This window comes from Diceros bicornis, chromosome 36, assembly GCF_020826845.1.
Source record: "Diceros bicornis minor isolate mBicDic1 chromosome 36, mDicBic1.mat.cur, whole genome shotgun sequence".
Classification (NCBI taxonomy): Eukaryota; Metazoa; Chordata; class Mammalia; order Perissodactyla; family Rhinocerotidae; genus Diceros; species Diceros bicornis.
Genome location: NC_080775.1, coordinates 6909665 through 6936400, shown reverse-complemented (window position 1 = coordinate 6936400; position 26736 = coordinate 6909665). Strand labels below are relative to the sequence as shown.

The 26736-nt window shown below is 36.2% G+C and overlaps 1 protein-coding gene across 4 annotated transcripts in view; it reads right to left on the bottom strand.

Moving 5' to 3' along the window:
- The window catches only part of TASOR2 (transcription activation suppressor family member 2), an 81412-nt gene that overhangs the window by 36457 nt on the left and 18219 nt on the right, over nucleotides 1–26736 (bottom strand). Inside the window, exons 1-10 of one of the 4 annotated variants that reach the window (XM_058532361.1) lie at nucleotides 25679–25784; nucleotides 20348–20481; nucleotides 16260–16405; nucleotides 15868–15963; nucleotides 14726–14798; nucleotides 10218–10309; nucleotides 2223–2360; nucleotides 1952–2076; nucleotides 1852–1871; nucleotides 1650–1749 (exon numbers count right to left, since the gene is read on the bottom strand). In XM_058532361.1, coding sequence (XP_058388344.1) covers nucleotides 1650–1749; nucleotides 1852–1871; nucleotides 1952–2076; nucleotides 2223–2360; nucleotides 10218–10309; nucleotides 14726–14798; nucleotides 15868–15963; nucleotides 16260–16405; nucleotides 20348–20481; nucleotides 25679–25737 — 983 coding nt within the window. In that variant the 5' untranslated portion in view covers nucleotides 25738–25784. Of the gene's footprint in view, nucleotides 1–1649; nucleotides 1750–1851; nucleotides 1872–1951; nucleotides 2077–2222; nucleotides 2361–10217; nucleotides 10310–14725; nucleotides 14799–15867; nucleotides 15964–16259; nucleotides 16406–20347; nucleotides 20482–25678; nucleotides 25785–26736 lie in introns of those variants that run through there. The other 3 variants (XM_058532363.1, XM_058532362.1, XM_058532364.1) reach the window with 3 other exon arrangements.

Sequence of the window (26736 nt, the reverse complement as noted above, 5' to 3'; positions counted from 1 at the left end):
GAATGCATATATTTTTGGTATAACCAAAATAAACAGATGTGTGGAAGAATTATACATACTGGCATGAGAATTTTCTAAAAATTATGCTACGTAAGAGTTGAAAACTTTTGACGATATTGGATTGCCTACCACGAGTGCCCAAGAATGAACCACATCCAGACTTTTGCATCACTTCCCCTGACTACTTTTTCCTTCTTTAAAATTCATTTTTAAATACTTGCAGACTTATAGATGCCCTCTTTTCCCCCTAAATACTTCTGTGTGTGTCCTTAAAAAAAGACGTTCCCTTATAAAACAACAAAACAATGAGCACAATCAAGAAATTAACAATGATACACTACAATTATTTAACCTAAAGACCTCATTCAAATTTTGCCAACTATCTCACTAAGGTCCTTTATAACAAAACAATTTTTTTTCCAGTCCAGGATCCAATCCAGGATGACACACTGCATTTAGTTATGTCTCTTTAGCCTCCTTCAATCAGGAACAGTCTCTTAGTCTTTCTCTTTAATGACCTTGATAGTTTTGAAGATTATAGACCATTTATTTTGCAAAATGTCCCTCAATGTGGGTATGTCTAATATTTCCTTCTGATTAGATTGGCAGGAATACCACGGAAGTGATATCATGTCCCTCTCTGTGCATGATATCAGGAAGCACACAACGTTTATTCCATTCCTGGTGACGTTAACTTAAGCACTTAGTTAAGGTGGTATCTGCAGTTTTTCCATTATAAAGTCTGTATTTTCCCCTTTTGATTGATAAGTAAGTTTTGGGGATATATTGTGATATACATAAATATCATCGACTTTCCCTTACTATTTTGAGCATCCACTGATTATTATGGTGTTGCCAAATGGTGATTTTCTTATGCCATCGTTCTCTCTACACTTATTAGTTGCACTCTGTAGTGAGAAAGAACTTGCCCTTCTCTCCCATTTATTTATTCAAAGAATTCTTACTTCATTCTATGGATTATAATATTCCTCCCTCTTCTTAAAAAAGGCCAATAGAAAGAAAATGAATTCTGAGAGCACATCAGTTTTCACCTTATATTTCAATTAAACTATGTCTACCTTTCAATGGTTTGGGGTGCAAACTAAGAACAGACTAAACAAAGATGCCCTTCACGGTCCCCTGGAGGAAAATATTATGATAATTCATTGTAATGAAAATACATGTGACAGCTATTCTACTTAATACTAGCCTAGGAAAATCATGTGAAAATTAGAAAATCACATACCACAAATCTTAATAAAGACTCAAAAACAGAATTAAGTGGCTATAATCTGCTGCATCTGCTATCCAGGCAAATCTAATTTGTTTCTTGCAGAAAGTCAAACTTCTAGTATCAAATCAATTTAATTTAGCCTGAGAGGTCACTTTCCCATGAACAGATTAAGACACTAAAATTTAAAAAGTGATTTGTCAAAGATTATAAAACCAACTTATTACAAAGCCAAGAGCAGAATTTATCTGAATTTAGGTCTCCTGTGTCATGACCCTGTGCTCTATGCATCTACCGAAAAGTAATCTAAAACGAAGTACTATTGCTGTATTTCACACCAGTGCTAACAAGCAAGACTTTAGAATGAGAGTTAAAAAATTATACAAGCATTAATAAAGGACAAAAATTCAACACTTACAGTTGTGTTGGCACCACTGAACCATAAGAGGACCAAAGAGTTATATCACACAGTTGGCAGCCTTGAATAATTAATTTGCCTTTCCACGGAGAGGTAAGAACTTTAAGAAATGAGGGTAAGAAAGAAACTGATTATTTCATTTATGAATAAAACATTTACTTAAAACCTAAAAACCTAAAAGAATCAATTAAATAATGCTTACCATTTTCACTGAGTTCAAGTCTAGGGAAAAAAAAAAAAACATTTTTATAAGAGCAAAGGAAACAAATCCAGTAAAACAAAGTGTGCACATAATTACTTACATGCTTTTATGAGCTGGTGCTGCCATCTTTTTAGGTTCCCTGTACTGAAAAGCTACAATCACATAAGGATAGATCTGTCTGGGTCGCTCATTAACAGTGCTGCCTGAAAGTTCATAGAGGTAATACTAAAAGAAAAGAAATGAGCATCATCAGGGTAGCACTATGAAATTCCATATGCACCAAGTTTATCTCAACCCCACCCAGTCCTGAAATTTAACACATTAGATTCGGAAACGTATCTTGGGAATGACATATTCCCAGATGACTATACCTGACTCAGTTCAAAGGCGCGAAAATGACTCGTCTTGTGAGAAACCTTGTTAGTATTTGCAGCCACGTGGCAATCATAGCCAGAAGATGGGCTAGTATAGTTAGCTGTATAATTCTCAGACACAAACTTGACTTTTCCCTAGAATAAAAATATTAAGACTAATCAGATATCTTCAAATAGCAATAATCTTACTCTAGGATTCATTTTTAAAAGTAGCCTAATAAGGATGTGGATGTATTTCAAAGACTAGTTAACTGTGTTAAGAACTATGGTTCTCAGAAAATTATCTTAAGGCCAATATTCACGAACCCCTTAAAATTGTATAGGCATACCTTGGAGATACTGCATGTTTGGTTCTATACCACTGCAGTAAAGCAAATACTGCAACAAAGTGAGTTACATGAATTTTTTGGTTTCGCAGTGCATATAAAAGTTATGTTTACACTATAGTCTATTAAGTGTGCAATAACATTATGTCTAAAAAAACAATTACATACCTTAACTAAAAAATATTTTATTGCTAAAAGATGCTAACCATCATCTCGGCCTTCACCGAGTTGTAATCTTTTTGCTGGGGGAGGGTCTTGCCCCAATGCTGATGGCTGCTGACTGATCAGGGTGGTGGTTGCTGAAGGCTGGAGTGGCTGTGGCAATTTCTTAAAATAAGGCAAAAATAAAGTCTGCTGCAGTGATTGACTCTTCCTTTCATGAATTATTTCTCTGTAGCATGCGATGCTGTTTGACAGCATTACCCACAGCAGAACTTCTTTCAAAACTGGAGTCAATCCTCTCAAACCCTGTCACTGCTGTATCAACTAAGTTTATGTAATATTCTAAATCCTTTGTGGTCATTTCAACAATCTTCACAGTATCTTCACCAGGAGTAGATTCCATCTCAAGAAATAACTTTCTTTGCTCATCCATAAGAAGCAAGTCCTCAGTGATTAAAGTTTTATCATGCGATTGCAGCAATTCAGTCATATCTTCAGGCTCCACTTCTAATTATAGTTCTCTTGTTATTTCCACCACATCTGCAGTTACTTCCTGCACTGAAATTTTGAACCCCTCAAAGCCATCCATGAGGGTTGGAATCAACTTCTTCCAAACTCTTGTTAATGTTGATATTTTGACCTCTTCCCATGAATGTTCTTAATGGCATCTAGAATGATGAATCCCTTCCAGAAGGCTTTCAATTTACTTTACCCAGAACCATCAAAGTAATTACTATCCATGGCAGCTATAGCCTTATGAAATGTACTTCTTAAATAATAAGACTTGAAAGCCAAAATTACTCCTTGATCCATGGGCTGCAGAATGAATGCTGTATTAGCAGGCACGAAAACATTAACCTCGTATACTTCCATCAGAGCTCTTGGGTGACCAGATGCGTTGTCAATAAGCACTAATATTTGGAAAGGAATCTTTTTTCTGAGCAACAGGTCTCAACAGTGGGCTTAAAATATTCAGTAAACCATGTTGTAAACAGATGTACTGTCATCCAGCCTTTGTTGTTCCATTTATATAGCACAGGCAGAGTAGATTTAGCATAATTCTTAAGGATCCTAGGATTTTTGGAATGCTAATGAGCACTTGTTTCAACTTGAAGTCACCAGATGCATTAGCCCCTAACAAGAGAGTCAGCCTGTCTTGTGAAGCTTTGAAGCCAGGCAGTCACTTCTCCTCTCTAGCTATGAAAGTCCTAGACGGCATCTACTTTCAATAGAAGGCTGTTTCACTACACTGAAAATCGGTTGTTTGGTGTAGCCACCCTCATTGATTATCTCAGCTAGATCTTCTGATAACCTGCTGTAGCTTCTGCATCAGCACTTGCTGCTTCACCTTGTACTTTTATGTTATGGAGATGGCTTCTTTCCCTAAACTTCATGAACCAACCTCTGCTCGTGTCAAACATTTCTTCTGCAGCTTCCTCCCCTCTCTGAGCCTTCACAGAACTGAAGGGAGTTAGGGCCTTGCCCTGGATTAGGCTTTGGCTTAAGACAATATTGTGGCTAGTTTGATCTTCTATCCAGACCACTAAAACTTTCTCCTATCACCAATAAGGCTGTTTTACTTTCTTATCATATGTGTGTTCACTGGAGTAAGCACTTTTAATTTCCTTCGAGAACTTTTCCTTTGCATTCACAACTTGGCTAACAGGTGCAAAAAGCCTAGCTTTTGGCCTATCTTGGCTTTCGACATACCTTCCTCACTAAGCTTATCCCTTTTAGCTTTTGATTTAAAGTGAGAGACGTGAGACTCTTCCTATCACTTGAACATTTAGAGGCCATTGCAAAGTTATTAATTGGTCTAATTTCAACACTGTTGTGTCTCAGGGTATAGGGAGGCCTGAGGAAAGGAAAGAGACGGGGAATGGCCAGTTGGTGGAGCAGTCAGAACACACACAACATTTATCGATTAAGTTCACCATCTTATATGGGCACGGTTCGTGCCACCCCAAAACAATTACAATAGTAACATCAAAGATCATGATCACAGATCACCGTAACAAATATAACGATGAAAAAGTTGGAAATATTGTTACAATTACCAAAATGTGACACAGAGACAGGAAGTGAGCAAATGCTATTGGAAAAATGGTGCCAATAGATTTGCTTGACACAGGAGTGCCAGAAATCTTCAATTTGTGAAAAATACAATACCTGCAAAGAGCAATAAAGTGAAGTACAATAAAATGAGGTATGCCTGTATTTAAAAATCTAGTATGTCTGTGCATCCTCCTGAGGTAAATGTCCACAGTTTTTATCACAATATCAAAAAAGTACAGGAATCACCCCAAATTTAAGAGAACCATTTCTTTAAAAGAAAAATTATATAGCCCACCAGATTGGCTATCAATGACTATAAGATAAAAGATGACAAATGAAATCTAAAGCTTCAAAAGACAAGTTTCCAAACTGAAGTATTAATTATCAGTTGTAAATTACAGACCAAGATACACCTATTAGGCCAGGACCCAGGAAATCAGCTAGGAGCAAATATGCAGTAAGTGCTTAAGCAGGCCACTGGCCCTAATTACTGAACAGTCAATAGTATTTCCCATCATAGATTTCTCTTCATCAAGGGTTACATGTCTCCCAGAAAAAGAAAAAAAAAAAAAAAATAAACCGCAGTCAAGTTTACCATACAATGAAATATCATACAAGATTTTAAAAGCTGTTTTGAATATAATGACGAATATGGAAAAAATAAAAATATACCAAATATATTTACCAAAATGAGGTATGAGATTATAGCCAACTTCTATTTTTATCTTTACAAGAATTTAACTACTTTAAAAAAAAAAGATTTCTTTTTACTGCTAAGTCCTGCCTCTTCATTTATAGGACCACCAAAGGCAATACTAAGAAGTCAAAGAGGGCCGGTCCCGTGGCTTAGCGGTTAAGTACGCGCGCTCCACTACTGGTGGCCAGGGTTCGGATCCCGGGTGTGCACTGACGCACCACTTGACCAGCCACGCTGAGACCGCATCCCACATACAGCAACTAGCAGGATGTGCATCTATGACATACAACTATCTACTGGGGCTTTGGGGAAAAAAAGGAGGAGGACTGGCAATAGATGTTAGCCCAGGGCCAGTCTTCTTCAGCAAAAAGAGGAGGATTGGCATGGATGTTAGCTAGGGCTGATCTTCCTCACCAAAAAAAAAAAAAAAAAAAGGAAGTCAAAGAATATAAAGAGCACTTCTCAGTGAGCAATCACCACCTGTATCTTCTCTTCATCAAACAGCTTATGATGTTGGGTGTGGCTGGCTTTGGAGCAATCAAGTAAGAGGAACTAAGAGCGAAAACTAAACAGCAACATCCACCAGACAGGGTGGGACACGGGGGCAAGAACCCAAGGGGGAAGCACAATCTGACACAAATAAAAAACCGAATCTTTGTTAATTAAGCTGACAGGCACACTTTCTACAGCAGAATTACAGTACAGTCATGTGTCACTAAACAACGGGGACATGTTCTGAGAAATGCGTTGTAAAGCGATTTTGTCACTGTGCGAACATCGTAGAGTGTACTTACACAAACCGGATGGTACAGCCTACTACTTCCCTAGGCTATATGGTACAGCCTATTGCTCCTAGACTACAAATGTGTACAGCATGATAATGTACGGAATACTGGAGGCAACTGTAACACAATGATAAGTATTTGTGTATCTTAAACATATCTAAACAAAGAAAAGGTACAGTAAAAATATGGTATAAAAGATAAAAAATGGTACACCTGTGTAGGACATTTACCATGAACAGAGCTTGCAGGACTGGAAGTTGCTCTGGGTGAGTCAGTGAGTGAGTGGTGAGTGAATGTGAAGGCCTAGGACATTACTGTACACTACTGTAGACTTTATAAACACTGAACATTTAGGCTACACTAAATTTTTTAAAAACTTTTCTTTTTTTTTCTTTTGTGAGGAAAATCAGCCCTGAGCTAACATCCATGCCAATCCTCCTCTTTTTTTGCCGAGGAAGACTGGCCCTGGGCTAACATCCGTGCCCATCTTCCTCCACTTTATATGGGATGCCGCCATAGCATGGCCTAACAAGCGGTGCACCGGTGCGCAACTGGGGTTCCGAAGCCAGGCCGCCAGCAGCGGAGCGTGTGCACTTAACTGCTACGCCACTGGGCCAGCCCCTCAAATTTTTCTTTGTTCAATAATTAATCTTAGCTTACTGTAAGTTTCTTACTTTATAAATTTTAATTTTTAAAAAATTTTTCTCTCTTTTGTAGTAACACTTAGCTTAAAACATAAACACACTGTACAGCTGTACAAAAATATTTTCTTTATATCTTCATTCCATTAGTTTTTTTCTATTTTAAAGATTTTTATTTTTTTTTTACTTTTTAAACTTTTTTGTTAAAAATTAAGACACAAACACACACATTAGCCTAGGCTCACACAGGGTCAGGAGCATCAGTGCCACTGTCTACCACCTCCACACCTTGTCCCACTGGAAGGTCTTCAGGGGCAATAACACATGGCGTGGTCATCTCCTACGCTAACAACACCTTCTTCTGGAACACCTCCTGCAGGGCCTGCCTGAGGCTCTTCTTAAGGAGGTGTCAGTCTTTTCAGAAATATGTCCATGGTGGTTTGCTTGGTTTGTTTCTCATTTTCATCACAGATTTGGTTGTAAGCAGATAAGGCACCATGAACATTCCTCTGTATTAATGAAAACCTTTCAGTGTTGGGGTCCATGTTTTCACACTTTTTAAGGAGCTTCTTAAGGTCTGCAAATCTGCTAAACCCTTCACTGAATTTTCTTGGGGATTCTTCTTCATTTTCTTCTCCTGCAGTTTCCTTTTCTCTTGACTCTTCGGCTATGCATTCCTGATGCAGTTCCAAGAACTCTTCATTAGTCAATTCCTCAGGAACCACCTCTAGGAGCTCCTCGATGTCACCTTCACCACACCCAGGTTAAAGTTGTTTGCCATCGCAACCACAGCCTTGTTGATTTTTGCAACCGCTTCATCAGTGGAAAATCCTTTGAAGTCATGGACAAACCTCTGGAGTGTCTTCTCCCAGATGCCATTCATACACTCCTTGGCGACATCACCCCAAGCCTAAGCAAGGTTCCTGATGCAGTCATAGATGTGGTAATCCTTCCAGAATTGCATTAGTGTCTTCTCAGTGTCTTCCTCAGGTGCAGCAACAGCCTGGGCAAAGGACCTGCTCAGGCAGCAGGCCTTAAAAGCTGCTGTGACTCCTTGATATTTTGGTTGGATCGAAGAGGTGGTATTTGAAGGGAGAAGCACCACTGTGATGTGGGGATGAAGATCACCAATAAAAGGAGGATGTCTGGGAGCATTATCAACAATAAGCAAAGTCTTGAAAGGTATGTTATTCTCCAAACAGTACTTCTCCACTTCACTGGCACAGCAATTCAGGAGGGCGTCTTGGGAGAGGAGCTGGGTCATCCCTGACGTCTTACTGCTCCTGTGGTAACTGGCAGGGTGGGCTTACTGCTATGCTTGCAGGCCCTGGGGTTCTCACTGTGCCAGATCACAGGGGGCTTCAATTTGTAGCCTGCATCCTTGCCCCCAAGCAAGACTCTTATCATGTCCTTAAAAGCCTTGAAACCTGGCACTGACTTGGCCTCCTCATGGATGACAGTCCTTTCAGGCATCCTTTTCCAGAACAGGGAAGTTTCACCCATACTGAATATTTGCTCTGACAAGTAATTTCCTCCACAATCAGCTTATCTAGAGTTTCCAAAAATTCTTCAGCTGCCTTCACATCACCACTTCCAGACTCACCACTCACTTTCACATTATATAATGAATAATGATTCTGGAATTGTTTAAACTGCACAGTGCTAGCAGTAAATTCAACATCATACTTCCAGCCTTTTCTTTCAATATCACAAACAAATTCTTCTGCTTTGGCCATGATCATCATGGTACTGAGAGGGATACGCTTCTGCGTCTGGTCTTCAGTCAGGTCATTAGAAGTTTCTCCAAGTCTGATACAGGCCCTTCTTGAATTTTCTGTTAAGTCTCGCTGCCTTCAATAAAGCAGATCCTTTAACAGCTTCCATCATTTTGTTCTTGTTCTTCAAGATCATAGCTGTGGTGGAAAGGGATATGCCTGACTGGGGAGCAACAATCACCACTGATTTTCCACCTTTGTAGTCCTTAATCACTTTTAATTTTGTTTTCATGTCAATCTCTCAATGTGGTCTCTTACTGGCGACTCTAGCAGTGGATCTTGTATTCTTAGGGGCCATGATGAACAAAACAACACGAGGTTAAATTAAGCACGAGCAAATGATGCAATCAACAGACACGGTAAACACAAGATGTACGCGGCTGCTGCTGGTTTACATAACATGGCGTACTGGTTAACTGTAAATTTTTTATAAAATAAGTAGAAAGTACACTCTAAAATAACAATATAAAGTATAGGATAGTAAATACATAAACCAGTAACATAGTCATTTATCATTATCAAGTATTATGTACCGTACACAATCGTATATGCTATACTTTTACACAACTGGCAGTGCTGTAGGTTTGTTTACACCAGCATCACTACAAACGTGAGTAATATCTTGCGTTATGATGTTACAATGGCTATGATATCACCAGGCGACAGGAATTTTTTGGCTTACCTTACGGGACCACTGTCATATATGCGGTTCATCATATATGAACGACTGAAAATGTCGTTATGTGGCACGTGACTGTACTTATCATGGAGCAGAAGGAAGATAAGAGAGGAAAAGCAGTGATTGTGCGCCAATGCAATGCTACTTTCCCTCCAGCTCTCGTGGACAAATTTTGAATATTAAGAGTTCACACTCTTAAAAAAAATCACTAGTGTTGGGTTTATAACCAAAGAGCTTAAGATAGCAAGAAAGCTAACACAAAAAGAAGACTACAGAATATATCCTCAAAAAGCCCACCACCCTCTAAAATCAGGGTTTTCCTACTATTTGAGTGAAAGTTCTAATTGTGTGATTCACTTATACTGGACTATTTAAGGGTGCTTAAGAACCCCTGAGATGATCAGTTTTAGGTGCCACATAACGCTGTGAACAAGGTCCGAATGTTAGGGATAAAGAAATAAAGATGTCTTATTTTGACAATTTAAACCAGACAACGAATGTTGCTCTCTAAATTCATTTCTTATAACTGTGATCACACTGTTTTATAAGCAGCTACTTGTTTTCTGTTACTTAATGTTTAAAAAGTGGCTTTGTGGGACATGGGTGAGAGGAAGACTTTTCACTGAATACCTTTGTATTACTTGGAAGTTTTTTTTGTTTTGTTTTTTAAAAATACATTCATAAATCACCTATTAAATGAACAAAAAAGCTTTGTCTTTAAAAGGAAGAAAAAATAGTTATTTTTTCTGAATTTGGATAGCTGTCTTTGGCAAGGACTATGTTTAGCAAATGATCTGCAAAGCACATTATCACAGACTGATTACCTTTAGTTTTTAAAAGAAAAATTACATAGAAGCACATTTGAGCTTTACCTTAATTAGATTAAAAATTACAACATAACCGGACTTCCCATGATACCATGGTCTTGCATGAAGATAGTCCGAGTATTTGGAAATGTATACACCTGTAAAAGTACAAAATATAGATTAATTTACACTTTAAAAAGACTATTCACACATATACAATTCACATGCAGGACTACCTTTAACTGAACAAGACAACAAGAAAGACAAAAGTCAACATTAAAAAACTTTTGAAACTGCTTACCTTTTAAAAACTATTTGAGATATTCTAAAGGTATGAAAACATTAGAGCTAAGATGATACAGAATATATCTGACAACTGATTTTCTATGGGTACAATAATTAAAAAGGGATAAAAGTTTCACATTCTTCAAAAATTCCGTTTGTCTATTTTTTCTCCATGCAATCATTGGGTGAAAAGGTCTATGGTAATCTGATTCTTAAGTTATTTTTTGCAAAAAATCTCAGTAAGTACTCTTATCTAATAACATGTACTGAAGTTTACTACATGGCAGGTCTGTGCCAGGCAGCAATGACACAAAGAGAAATAAAACAAGGCCCTTGCCTTCAAGCAGTTTATTCGGTTAGATTATAAATTCCAGAGATAATATTTGTTTTGTTCACCATTGTAGCCACATCATAGCCCAACATATAGTAGGTACTTAAATATTTGTCAGACATATGTTGTACTTGAGGGCACACAGAAATGGAAATAACTAAGTAATTAAATTTGTCTGAGAAAGGAATTCTTTAGACAGAGGAACAAAATTCTTTTTTTTTTTAAATTTTTTGTTTATTGCAGTAACATTGGTTTATAATATTGTATCAATTTCAGGTGTACATCATTATACTTCTATTTCTGCATAGATTACATCATGTTCACCACCCAAATACTAATTACAACCCATCACCACACACATGTGCCTAATTATCCCTTTCACCCTCCTCCCTCCCCCCTTCCCCTCTGGTAACCACCAATCCAATCTCTGTCTCTACGTGTTTGTTTGTTGTTATTATCTACTACTTAATGAGTGATATCATACAGTATTTGACCTTCTTCCTCTGACTTATTTCACTTTGCATAATACCCTCAATGTCCATCCATATTGTCACAAATGGCTGGATTTCATCGTTTCTTATGGCTGAGTAGTATTCCATTGTGTATATATACCACATCTTCTTTATCCATTCGTCCCTTGATGGGCACTTAGGTTGTTTCCAAGTCTTGGCTATTGTGAATAACGCTGCAATGAACACAGGGGTGCATGTATCTTTACACATTGGTGCTTTCAAGTTCTTTGGATAAATACCTAGCAGTGGAATAGCTGGATCATATGGTAGTTCTATCCTTAATTTTTTGAGGAATCTCCATACTGCCTTCCATAGTGGCTGCACCAGTTTGCACTCCCACCAGCAGTGTATGAGAGTTCCCTTCTCTCCACATCCTGAGAGAGGAACAAAATTCTAGGTAGAGAAAAGAGTGAACAAAAATACAGAAGCATAAAAGATCATAAATTATTTAGGACAGCAGGCCACAGTGTTGGCAACAGGGGAGAAAATGGTGGAAACTGAGGCTGAAAAGGAAGCTTCGGACCGAACAGTAATGATCTTTGTAGGACTTACTAATGAGCTTATTTATTAGACTTTACTCTGAAGGCAGTAGAGAACCATCAAAGGTTTTAAGCAGCAGATCAATGCTTACAAGTTAGAGAGGTGAGTCTATAGAGGGGAGAGACTAGAAACAGGATGAACTAGGAAGCTACCATAAGAGTTGAGACAGGAGAGGAGGATCTCCATGCAGCAGCAGAAGTGAGAATAAGGAGGAAAGGACAGATTTCAGAGATATTCCTGAACTGAGGCATCTCTTTTGAAATATAAAAAGACAACGGTGAGAACACTTTGATATAGTGGAAAGAGCAAAGAACTTGTGGTCAGAAGCCTGAGTTTCAGTCCCAAGTTTTCCACTTACTAATAATAATAACTACGTGACTGAGGAGTATGTCACTTAAGTGGGGAGGGTGGGCTTGGCTCACGGATGCATAACCACCGAGTTATCAGGAAGATTTAAAAAGATCAATACACTTTTAAAACTATAAAACACTACATTAATATAAAATATTACTATTATGCACAGAACTATCCATTTCTATTTGAGCCAAAAACCATGTCAAATATACACAGGCAGTAGTGTTATTTCATTACAAACCCCAGTATATGTGTTTAAGAAGGTGTATTTGTTAGGAACAATCCAGCTTCTACTCCACCACTCTACTGAAGCCAGCCTCTCAAACATCAACAATAAACTCATGGGATTGTGGTAAGATAGAAAAATGGCCTTATTTTCTGGAGATATAAACTGAGGTGTTTACTTGTAATTTACTTTCAAATTCTTCAGCAAAAAAAAATTTTTTTTTTAAACAAATGAAGGGAATAATGCAAAACATTATCTGTTAAACCTAGGTGATGGGTATATTATACCCAGCTGTCTACTTTTTCTGTTAGCATTTTTCATAATGAAAAGAAGGGGAGGGGGTGAAAAAGAATAGGGGAGAAGGAAAAAAGGTTTTATATAAAGTGTTATTGGAGTTATGAATTTATCCCCTTTCATGTCCTTTATAAGAGTTGAACATAAGTTTTAAAAAATTCTGTTTTATACAGAGTTACCATATGGCCCAGCAATTCCACTCCTAGGTATATACCCAAGAGAAATGAAAACACATGTCTATACAAAAGCTTATACACGAATGTACAAAGCAGCATTTTTCTTTTCTTTTTTTTTTTTTTAAAGATTTTATTTATTTATTTTTATTCCCCCCCAAAGCCCCAGTAGATAGTTGTATGTCATAGCTGCCCATCCTTCTAGTTGATGTATGTGGGACGTGGCCTCAGCATGGCCGGAGAAGCGGTGCGTCGGTGCGCGCCTGGGATCCAAACCCGGGTAGCCAGCAGTGGAGCGCGCACACTTAACCGCTAAGCCACGGGGCCGGTCAAAGCAGCATTTTTCATAACCAAAAAGTAGAAACAACCAAATGTCCATCAACTGCTGAATGAATAAAAAAATGTGGTATAACCATACAATGGAATATTATTCAGCCAAAAAGGGAATGAAATACTGGTACACGCTACAACATGGATGAACCTCAAAAACACTAAGCTAAGTAAAAGAAGTCACAAAAGATCACATATGATTCCACTTATATGAAAGGTCTAGAATAGGCAAATTCATAGAGGCTAAAAGTAGATTAGTGGTTGCCTAGGCTGGTGGTAGTGGGGAATGGGGAGTCACTGCTAATAGGTGTGGGATTTCTTCTTTGGGTGATGAAAATGGTCTAAAATTGATTGTTGATGGTTCCATAACTCTGTAAATACACCAAAAAAACACTAAATTGTATACTTTAAATGAGTGAATTGTATGGTACGTGAATTTTCTCTCAATAAAGCTGTTATTAAAAAAAAAAAAAAAGATCAGCAGGAATCTAGCCATGAAGCCCAATAATCTTTCTCAGTCCTGATCTCATCTCCAAATTCCATAGCATCTGACACCGCTAAATACCCCTCCTTAGATCCTTCTGCTTTCTATAAACTCTCCTTCCTGATTGTTCATCCACTGGACAGCTCTTGACTCCTCCTCCTCCTATCGTCTACCCCAGCTCCCCACCCATTGGTCCCACAATGATCCAAAAGTTCTGTTCTTTGCCATTTTTTCCTTCTACACTATCCCATGTAACAATATCTTTGGCTTCAACTTACACTCATCCACACTACCCTGAGCCCAAATCTCCAATCCTAATCTCTTTTCCAACTATTTTTACCACCAGCAGGATATCTTCCAGAAACTCATGAAAATCAAAGTAGTAGTATCCATTTACTGAGAGCTTACTAGCCATACACTCGGGGCTAAGCACTTTACATAGTCTCATGTAATCCTAACAACAAATCTAGAAGATATTTTTATCTATTTTACAGATGTCGAAATTGAAGCTTAAAGAAATTTAGTGCTAATCCACGTTCTTAACTGTAAGACTACCTTTCTCTTTTAACTCATCAGCTTCTCTATAATCTCCTATTCTTCTGTGTCTCTCTTCTATTAATAATATCACTGTAGTGTTAGTTTAAAACCTTATATTTGATTATTTCCTTTCTCTTACTCCTCACATTCCACAGTTGCCAAGTTTGGTCAGCTCTATCTATTCTCTATTCCTATTGCCATTAGGATACTTTAGAAGAGATCCTCATTAGACCTGAAAGATAGTATCAAATCTCTTGATAATAAAAGATACCTTCAGTATCTTTTTTAGTCCAACCAACCTTTAAAAAAAAGTTCTGATCATGTAACTCCTATTGGAAAACTTTAAGTCTTAGACTCAAAGCTCATTTACAGGTTTAAAGTTCTGATTCTAAAGATTATTATTTGTTTATCATTAATAAAACTGGCTTTTAATATAGGTGTCTTATGAAATTAACTAAACCCCTCTTCAACTTGTAAAAGAAGAGATTCTTTTTTCTCATAGACTTACCTTTTGCTGGATCACCCAGAGTGGTAAGAGCACTGCTGCCAACACAGAGTCCACGCTGACATACCAACTTTGCCTTTAAATAAAAGATAGTCCTTTGCTTATCATATCAATCTTGGGAGAGGCAATGAAATAATGCTATAATCTATAAACTCTGAAATAAACACTGAATCTGTACACTGTAGGTATTCATGGTACAAAGCAAGCTTATGTAAGGCAATCGTGTTTTGGTAAAAAGTTCAAAGTTTCTCATGAAATTTTACCATTTCGGTTAACAAAAATGTCACCAGCAAAACTAAATTAAGCTCACAGATAAGTCCTCTCTTGAAGATTTCTTTTTCAATTCTAGCTTTGGAATCACTAAATTTGAAAATGTCTTAACTCTAAATGCCTTTTTTTAGTATGAATCCATAGCATATCTTATTTGGAAGCAGATGATTAAGTAAACAAACTCCTCTGGTATTACTACATAAGTCTTACGTTATATATGCTTATGTTAATTATTCTTTAAGCAAATCTACCTTTGTTCTTTAAAAATCACGAACCCAACCAAAATATTACCTTTGAACTATTTTAAGTTGGATTATAGTTCTCTAGTATTGTTGAAATTGTATCTAGGAAGCCATACACATCTTTGGAGACATACCCTGCACACAGTAGTTTCCTTCTCTCACACTTAGGCACAAGTAATAATACGGATGTTCAATCTTCAAAGACAGGCATAAACAATTTCAAGTAACTGGAATGCTGAAAGTGTTCATCTTATCCCCAAAACCATGTAATTTAAACTTGAAAAATCTCCACAAGAAACAGAAAGTATCTATGTAAACAATGGTCCAGAATGGAGAAATACCCATTAAAAGGCATTACTGATAAGAAATCTGCATTAATCCAAATCTTACCATTAGCTTACAAACGTATTTAAAATAAATCTAAAGAGGACCTATGGAAAGTTGTAGAAATCAAATCTCTTTCATGACTAGCTTTCATGTCATTTACATTGCCACCAAACTAAGTAACAAAAAAGACTGACGAACTAACTGGTAATCTTACAGAACTGAAATACCAATATTTAAGTTTAATGATATCATTAATTTCGTACATTAATATCACAAAATTAATTTTCTACCACCTAATTCCCTTACCTGATTTTCAGTTTCAAACAGAAGAAACCCATAAGTTTCTTGAAGCTCTTCCTGAGTATAGTTACTTGCCTTTTTTTCTTGGTAAAAGGTTTTGTACTGTATAAAGAGAGAATAACCAATTGCTATAAACATGTTATTTTGCCTTGCAAATAAATTTTAAAAAGTGCATCATCTGAATTCCTCCTTCTAAAAGACTAATGAAATTTATTATTTTTCTATTCCCTAGAATATATTATTATTACCTTTCAAGTGACTATTTTCAAGGATCTTTTATCTCATCTGAAAAGTGACAGCTAAAAAGATCTAGGCTTATATACCAGAAATGATGGGTCTACTTCTTTAAAACTAAAATAAAACTAACACACAGACACAGTGTGTACCAGGCACCTCACCTCATTTAAGAAAATGTCATTTTTCACCAAAGTCACTTGACTGTACTGAAAACCATGCTCAGATGCAGAGTCCAAGTAAGAAGTATGGAGAATTGAAACTGCCCTCTGGAAGACAGAGTCTGAACTCAAGGACACTGTCTCAAAAACTGTAAAACAAACAAAAATAATGCAACTGTTTAAGATAACCAAAGGATGGGGTTAAAAGTGGCACACTAAATACCTCATCTATTTCCTTCCTATATAACTAAGACATTCACAATGGGTTTTGGCTACCATATCTGTACTATCTTAAAAGACCTCTCAAGTGAGAAAATAATCTAAATGGATTAACTACAATTGAGGGTGAATTCCTTTCAATACAACAGTAAACCATACCCTGCCAATCCCTTATGCCTTTTGGTTTAAAGCTGTGCGCGTAACCACAGTTGGTAAAAGCAGAAGCAACTGTAGTGTGAAGTTGGCGGTCAGCAATCACTTAGACCAATGTTTCTCATCTTTAAGACTTTTTAAACCTATGCCACATTTTGATAAACTTAGCCTTCCCATCAAATCCCCAAGTAAGTCTGTTAGGTTCCTTTTAAGGGGCCTACTATTGCACACTCAGCAAACATATTAGAAATCATTGCATCTTTGGGGTTTCTTCACCAGCTTAGATGTGTCTATTGAACTTCACCTCTTATGGGTTGTATTATAAAATCATTATTTTTTTTTCATCCTACAAAAATAAACCTTATTACTTTTTTTGAAAGTGCTTTTTTTAAACCACATCCATGTGCTATCCCAGAGATTCTGATATGCCCCTCCCATGAGAGGCATGTTTCCCTAAATGAGAATTACTAACTTGATCCAGTAACTCTCATGATTGAGCCTTTGCACGTTTTGACTTGACAAGGCTTCATTTGAGCAAGAACTGAGCCTAATGAATTCTCATAACATTTAACCATTTGATTTGTTTACTCCATTCTATTTGTATCCTTTCTATTCTCTTTAACAAGATTGAGGGGGGGAGATAGAAACTGATTATTTACGAATAATAAAGAGAATGGAATAATTTATATAGCACTGGAAGTTTTATCATATAAATATAAATATGTACAAATAAGTATAAGTTCATTAACATGGCTTCCTGCTTTTACCAGAACTCTGCCAATTACTTAAAGTTCAAAAGTTGAAGGAAAAAAAGCACCTTAATTAAAATTAACTTAAGAACAACAGATTAAAAAAAACAACTAGACTATCACAGAAATGAAAACAAACATTTCAGTAAAATTAATTTGGACCAAACTGTCTTAACACTTCAATTATCAATGTAATTTAAAAATGCTTTAATAAATAAATGAAAGATTATAAACAACAAAGAAGGAAAAACAGAGGATGAAACATTTAAGAATATTCTGAAGTTGATACACCTGGACCTATATCGATTCTGTTTCACTTTTACTCAGTTCCACTTTCTCCTTGAATATCGGTATACTAGTGCTGTAAAAAATACAGATATTCTAAAGAGATTCAAATCGCAAAACACCAGTAATAATTAAAATTATGGCTTCCTTTAGCTGCATTACTCAAAACAAACTGGGAAGCCTATGCACCTGCAAACTCATAAATAAGCTGCACTGCTAGCTCAAATACAAATCAAGATTCCTTTAAATATCATAATTTGGGAAACCTCATATTTAATATTTGTAAAAAGGTAATATAATAGTAAAAAAACTAAGTATACTCTGAGGCTCAATATTTGAAAAATATGTTGCTTACAGTGAATGAAATAAAAGTTGTAACAGCTTTGGAAACGAACATTCTATGATTATCATCTTATCTAAATTCTGCAATGTGTTAATAGGTAAGCACAGATTTTAAGTTTCAAAAGTACTGAATACTACACATATCCCCATGTTTGAGTGTCAATGTAAAATAATAAACTGAAAACTGTGAGAAATAGTGCAATTAAAAAGAAATAAAACCTATCGAACACAGTGTTGCCCAATCCGTGTGGTCAGACAACACTTTATTTACACTAGTGTGGGGAATACTGTTCCCAATAAAGCTATGAACAAAGGTAATGATTTAAAATAAACAAGGAGGAACAAGTAGGAAATGAACTATTTTGTACTTATGTATTTTTATTTCTAAAACTATTTATTTATGGTTAAAAATGCTTCCCCTTTAGGTCAGCTTTCTCCAAATAGCAATTTATTTATAAAAGGAATCATTTTACCAGTAGTAGAAGGAAAAGCATGTCAAAAGCAAAGTTGTTAGAAAACCACAGTAAATCCTGAATCTTTCATGACTTTACAATAAATGACCTCAATTATACTCTCAAGAAAGCACAAGTTTCCTGCTCTATAAAGAAGGAGATAGAGGAGAACTTCACCAAGAAATTATGTGACACACTCTCTTCTTATACAACGTACTTTAAGAGTCTAACTAATGTACAAAACAATATGAGCACTAAATAAATGGATGGCTTCATTTTTGCTGAGCAATACACATGCTTTATTTAAAAATTCAAGGTTATCTGACTATTAAGAGGGGGCTATTCTACAAAGAAACCTAAGACAACATCTAAGGTAACGTGAAAAGTACCCAACTGTAGAGTGTAGAGTGTCCCTAGGGCTTAAGACAGCACGTGAAGAAAACAAGTTCAATCACAATGGTTCTGGAAACCGAGTTAATATTCTTTCCTGTAGCACCTGGCTTTAGGCACATTTCTCTATTTGTGGATTCAATCTTAAAAGTTTAGTCGAGCTTGACACAAGTTAGATTCTGCACAAGTTGCTCTGCATAAATCTCCCTGTTTCTCAAAATCCATCACACAGATAACTGAGTGTCTGGTTTGGGACAGTTCTTTCTCTTTTTAACTTCTAATAAGAAGGATTAGAAAATTATAAACCAATTTCTGATGCTATGCCACAGGTATCTGTTTTCCATTGTTATAAACATCTGGTCTGAAAGTAAATAATGAGATGCACTAATGCCAACAACTTAGATCTCACAACAATTCTCACAAAAACTAGCCACTTCTACATCTCCACAGGACTTGCACAACTACATCTCCTGTTTGTGCATTAAGCAATAACACTCATCAAAGACAGAAACACTCAGAACCCAACATCTGCCATGAAAGACTCTTATTAGTACTCCCTATAGATGGATTACAACCTACAGTTAATACGATCCATGCCTATATACTTGATGTAGTCTAAGCAGGCCATTTGATAGTTGTTGAAAGAAGAGCCCATTCCTCAATCTAATCCTTATAACGCATCACCTTTTAAGAAATTAAAGGACTGCCAGTTTAAGATAAATACAACTTTTTTAGAGCACAATTTGGCAGGACCTAACGAAAACTTAAATGCACATAAGGAAATAACCATTCCATTTCTGGGAATCTATTTCTCAGAAATAGTAGCATAAGTCCACAGGATATATGTACAAGGGTGTTCCATGTACCAGCATCTATAACAGCAAAAACACTGGAGATGACCTAAATTGCCATCAACAGGGAAACACCTTGCAACTTTAAACAAAAACAAAGTAAATTTGTATATACTGGCATATAAAGATATCTATTATATACTATTGAGCAAATAACATGCATTATATAATGTCATTTTGGTAAAAAATTGTGTGTTCAAAGTGTACAGAAAAAGATCTAGAAAAATGGGAAACCAAATTGTTAACAGTGTTTAAACTAATGGTTATTGAGATTGGGAAGTGGATAAAAGGGGAACTTATACTTTTTACCTTAGATATATTACTACAATTTAGGTTTTTCTTACATAAGCATGTATTGCTTCTACTATTTAAAATATCTCAATTCAAAATCCAGTAAAATGAATCATAATTTCAAAGAAATACAAATAGGGGGACAATCTCCCTTGAACATATACCTTTTCTGATATAATTTGAAACTTAATCACCTAACAATTTTGTCAATGATTATAAGAAATTTGTAGCTACTGGAAATTATATATATTTTTTAAAAGTCCTTTCATTTTACATCCTCTAAATTAAAATTTTAAAAATTGTACTGTTCTACTTTGGATTATTTAGTAATAATTTATAGCATTTAGTTTAATACCCACTGTTTTCTGATATGAACCCTGTCTTGGTCTTCTCTAAGAGAGACTGTAGCTGGGAGGGTGGTCTTAATTCATTTTCACCAAGTATACCCCCAGAATTCTTGACATAGTCCTGTTCTCTGTTAATGTCAAAAATGCTAAAATGAAAAAAGAAAAAATTAAATCATAAAGTGAATAGTTCTATTTATGGCATATCTACCATATAAACAAACCCAAATGTTTACCCAGCATCTAATTTGCATTAGGTACAACTCTGTAATGTATATTTACCTCCTTTAACAAGTCTCCAGAGCTATCGGCTAAACTTGCTCTATAAACAGTAACACACATAAAATGAAATGTTTTCCCTCAAATATTCTTTAAGTGCTAAAGAAAATTTTGTTCATAGAAATAAATTATGTTTATAGGAATCACTTTTGCCTCACTGGAAAAAAATTTTTCAAAATGAAGAGTCGAGATTACAGACCTATATCCACATTCTACTGGTTGGAAATAAAATCAAATAGAACGCAATTAAATAAAATCTCTCCCTACTTCCAAATTAGTAGTATATGATTCATCCATTCATTAAACAAAACTATTAGTGGTGACTATTATGTATCCAGTACTATGCCATAGCCTGGGTTTATCAGGACAAATGCAAAACAGTCTCTACAATGAAAGCACTTAGACTAGAAAAGGAAGACAAATCTGGAAAGAAATCAGTACTATAAATGTGTAGGAGAATCTAGAACATGATATAGTAGGTGCATAATGGTACAACCAACCAACTTCATTGAGATGGGATATGTCAAGATAGGTTTCATAGAAACACTGATATTTGAAATCTGAGTAGGTATTCAAACAATAAGGAAGCCACAAAAGGGCACTAGTGTGTACGTTTTCTAGGCAACAGAAACAGCAGGAACTAATGCAGAGGTAAAAATACCATACATGTAAGGAACTGCAAGTAGTTTATTATTTGAGGAATTGAACATACTTTAGAAAAAAATAACACATATAGTTTTATAATAGTACACCTTTTTTCAAAAAGGACTGGAGGCAGAATTGTGTGGATACATTCAAGATTCTTTTTTGTGTGTGTGTGAGGAAGATCAGCCCTGAGCTAACATCCATGCCAATCCTCCTATTTTTGTTGAGGAAGACTGGCCCTGAGCTAACATCTACTGCCAATCCCTTCCCCCCCCCCCGACCCCCCCCACCCCCCGCTTTTCTCCCCAAAGACTCAGTATTGCGAAATCAGGAGACTGGGATTCTAGTGCAGATCTACCAATAATTTGTTCTGAGACCTTAACGTGATGATGATGTTGACTGCCTTCCCAATAATCATGCCCCTTTTTCCTTCCTCTCCCAGACCACAATTTTATTCAGGTATTGGGTGATCCCACGCTTCAGGAGAGGCTTGGGAGTGGGGGGTGTGTGTGTGTGTGAATCTTAATTATTTTAAGCTCATTATGGTAATCCTATTCTCTTTGGTTACTGATTGCTTTAGGAATAAACATGTGACTCAATTCTGGCCAATGAGATTTGAATGGTCGTCTACAGAGAGAATTCTGGGAAAGTTTTCTTACAACAGGACAGGAGACAAAAGATGCACTCTCCCTGCCTCCATCTTCTCCTAGCCTTAGGGCCTTGTCTGAAGCTGTGTTTGTGGCCTGGAACCCCTAAAACCCAGATGGGATTGATCAGCCAACACACTGAGGATGGAACAAAACAAACAGAAAGAATCTAGATCCCTGATGAAGTCCTTGAACTGTTGAATGAATTAACCTGGAGCTGCCCTGCCACTGGATTTTCTGTTCCGTGAAGTAATAAATGTTCCTGATTGTTTAAACCACTTTTATTGGCAGCTGAAAGCATACTAACAAGGATTTTGTTAAACTATTTATTCTAAGGCCTCATTTAGTTATAATATCTAAGGCTCCTTTTGGTTCTAACACTGTGACTCTACAAACTGCCTTACTAAAGGCCTGTTATGTACAAGGCATTGTGCACTGCACTAGATTATTTATCAAATTCCTTTTTTATCTGTTGCCATGTGTGGAGACATTTATCCTAGTAAGTATTTATTAGCACAGAAGCACAAAAGTTACATATATAAGGTAGATAAAAATACCTTTAAAAAGTTAAAATATAAGACATTTAAAGCCTTTGACTGCTTGATTCCCACCTACTCAATAAATCTTATCTCCCTCCCAGGCACAAGGGCAAAATACTTTTGACTCAGACCAATCTTCATGTAATTTCCCTCATTAGTTACATATATATATTCAATTTTTACACCCTTCCCCCACCTCATGTCTAAGTTTCCCTCATATTTAAAGCCTAGCCCAAGATCTAGCTTCTCTAATGTCTTAGGATTTTTCCAGCTCACATTTATCATTCTTCATCAGTGTTCCACAGATATTTATCATAGTCCTGTTATATATATAGCTCTGCACTGGAGCTGGGGATTACAAGAGAAAACCGAAGACCAGGTGCCTACCTAAAAGAGTAGTCTTTAACATTTAGGTCATAATTTCAGAATTATGTGTGAAACAACTGTGTTCAAGACAATCTCCTCTTCAGACTGAAGGGAGTGAGTGGAACAAGTGATGAAGGGCATGGACTTAGGAATCAAAAGATCTTGGCAAGACAAGATTTTGAACCCAGGTCTTTCTAGCTTTGTGACTCTTGGAAAGCTACTTAATTTTCCCTCCTCTTGTTTTTAAAAATAAATTTCAACAAAGAATATACACTACGTAAAAAGCCAAATACCACTAGGCTTATCAGTTGCTGCCCCCTTGCTCCCAGGGAGCCCTTATTTCCATTCCTCTTAGGCGACCATTTTCAACTTTAGCTGTATCTTCTGGTATAACTCCACGTTTCTAAATAAAACACCCATATAAACCTTAGACATTCCTTTACTGAAAAACACCTGCCTTCCACACACACACATAAAAATACCCCACACTTCCCCTTCCCATCCTTTCATAGTTATGTCACTATTTTTGTTTTATCAGTATTCAATGTTTCATTAAATTGTATGCATTAATCATGGCTGATCCACACGGGGGAGTCAATTTCCTTTCTTACACCATGTTTTGTTTTTCTGAATTTCAAATTGCCTCTGCTTAATTTGCAGTTACTAATCATTATTTCAGCCTAAAATTCTCCTAGAGAACTAAAAATCCCCTCTGAATAGATAGATACACCAAGTGTTTTTGGAGACATCCTTTGTGGAGCACTATGTGGTCCAGTTTCAGTCTGGACTTAGGCTAATACTACTGCCTAGCTTTGCGACCTTGCTGGGGGATGTTGAGATACAATACTGATCTACTGATGATCAACACAATTCCAGTTTGCAGAAACTGATGACTTGATTCTAAAACTTATATAGGAATTCAAAGGATTTAGAACAGCCAAAACAATTTTGGAAAAGAAGAACAAAGTTGAAGGACATACCACCTTATTTCAAGAATTACTACAAAGCTAAAGTAGTCAAAACTATGTGTTGATGCAAAGATAATGCATTCAGATTAATGGAACAGCATAGAGAGTTCCGATACTGATTTTCAGCAACACTGTCAACATAATTCATTAGGGAAAGAACATGTTTACAACAAATGGTGCCATAACAACCAAAATGGAAAAAACCATGAACCTCAACCCCTACCTCAAACCATAAAATTCAACTGAAATGAATCACAGACACAAACATAAAGCTAAAACTATAATGCTTCTAGAGAAAGATCATAGAAAAAATATCTTCTTGACCATGGGACATGTAACAATTTCTTAGGGCACAAAAATCAGCTACTATAAAAGAAAAACTGACACATTGGACTTCATGAAAATTAAAACCTTCTGATCTTCAAAAGACATCATTAAGAAATTGAGGGGATGGCCCAGTGGTGTGGCAGTTAAGTTCTCGCGCTCTGCTTCAGTGGCCGAGGGTTCGCCGGTTCGGATCCTGGGCGCAAACCTATGCACCGCTCACCGAGCCATGCTGAGGTGGTGACCCACACGGAAGAACCAGAACAACGTACAACTAGGATATACAACTACGTACTGGGGCTTTGGGGAGAAAAAAGGGAAAAAAGAGGAAGACTGGCAACAGATGTTAGCTCAGCGACAATCTTCCTCAAAAAAAAAAGGGGGAGAAATTGAAAATATTTGCAAAGGACTTGTATCCAGAATATATAAAGAACTTAGACACACTTACAAAAGACATACTAATAGCAAGTATGTACACAGGAAAATCATCAACATTATCAGTCATCAGGGAAGTGCTAATTAAAACCACAAATACTACTGACCCACTAGAATGGCTAAAATTAAAAAGACAGAAAATACTAAGTGCTGACAAGGATGAGGAACAATTGAAACTGGCATATATTCCTGGTAGGAATATAAAGCTATATAGCCAAATGGGAAAATAGTTTTGTCAGTTTTTCATAAAGTTAAATATATACTCACTATATCACCCAGCAATTCTATTCCAAGATATTTACCCAAGAGAAATGAAACATTTGTCCACAAAAAGACTTGTACATGAATGTTCAGGGCAGCATTATTCGCAGTAGACTAAAACTGGAAACAACCTAAATGTTCATCAACAGGTGAATGGATAAACAAACTATGGTATATTCATACAATATACTACTACACAGCAATAAAAAAGAAAAACTGCTGATACAGGCATGAATCTCAAAAACAAACTGGGCAAAAGAAGTCAAAAGAGTAGGATTCCATATATATGAAGTTCTAGAATTGGCAAAACTAATCTATAGTGATAAAAATCATATCACTGGTTGCTTGGGGGAGGGAGTAGGAATAGGAAAATTGCAAGTGAGGTAGGTACAAGGGAACTTTCTGGGGTGATAGAAATATCGTGTATTTTTATTGGTGTGGTGGTTACAGGGTGCATACATCTACCAAAATTAATTGAACTATATAGTTAAAATGTGCGCAGTACTAAATACTGATATTGTACAGAATACAATCTCTGACCAAAATCCAGTAAAATTACCAAGTGACCATATAAAGTTAATCTCAAGAGCCCCACGTTTGGAAATAAAGAAAAAAACCCAACCTTACTTACAAATGATTCATAAGTTAAAGAATATATTATAATAAAATTTAAAAGGGTTTGAGCTGAATAGCAATGAAAACACCATCTATCTAAACTTAGACACATTTAAAATACCTACAGGGAAACCATTAGCTTGAAATGTATGTATAAGAGAAAAAAAATATTTGAAAATCAATGAACTAAAGAGTCAATTCAAGAACTTCGAAAACAGAGAAATAGTAAATTCAAAGAAAATAAGGGAAGGAAATAAATAATAATACCTTGTAATTAATTCTAGGATTTTAGTGGTCAATTCCCTGGCTGAAATTTCCCTTCTCATTTACTGATCACCTTGAGTTTGTCTTCTAGTTGTTTCCTCAAGAAAGGCTCATGTAAATTAAATTGAAGAAAAAAGAAGACAGAGTAGAAAAAAAAATAAAGATTAGTTCTTTGACAAAACTGATACATTCTCCAAATAAAAAAAAAAAAACTCAAATAACATTGGGAATAAAAAGTGGTGCAGAGCCAGCCCGGATGGCCTAGTGGTTCAAGTTCCGCGCACTCCACTTCAGAGGCCTGGGTTTGGTTCCAGGGCACAGAACCACACCACTCGTCTGTCAGTAGCCATGCTGTGGCGGCACCTCACATAGAAGAACTAGAAGGAACTACAACTAGAATATACAACTGTGTACTGGGGATTTGAGGAGGGGGGAAAAAGAGAGGAAGATTGGCAACAGATGTTAGCTCAGGGTGAATCTTTCCCAGCAAAAACAAAACAAGAAACTTTATTTTAAAAAAGGGCAGTGTAATTTATAGATACTACAACACATGAAAGAATAATAGAAACAACTTTATGACAAAAATAGAAACTACAGATAAAATGGGAGAATTTCCTAGAAATAATATATCAAAGCCTGCTTAAGAAAAATAGAAAACCAGAATATATCTATAACTATTAAATAACTGATACAGTTGTTTAATTGTTATAGGTATATAAATGCCAGGCCCAGAAGTCTTCCACTTAAAAATTTTCTCAAGAACAGAAAATAGGAAAATCTTCTCAAATTATTCATAAGGCTAGCATAACCTTGATATAGAAACCAGACGAGGGCAGTTACAAAAGAAACTTTTAAGGCAATAACACCAATGAAAACAGATGCAAAAATCTTAAATAAAAACATTAGAAAACCTAAACCAGCAATATATATATAATACAAAACAACATGATCAAGTAAGGCTTATGCCAGGAACTCAAGAAATAGTTAACATTACAAAACTTATTCATGTAACTCACCACACTAAGAGATTAAAGAAAAATTTATGACCTGGCAGACAGAAA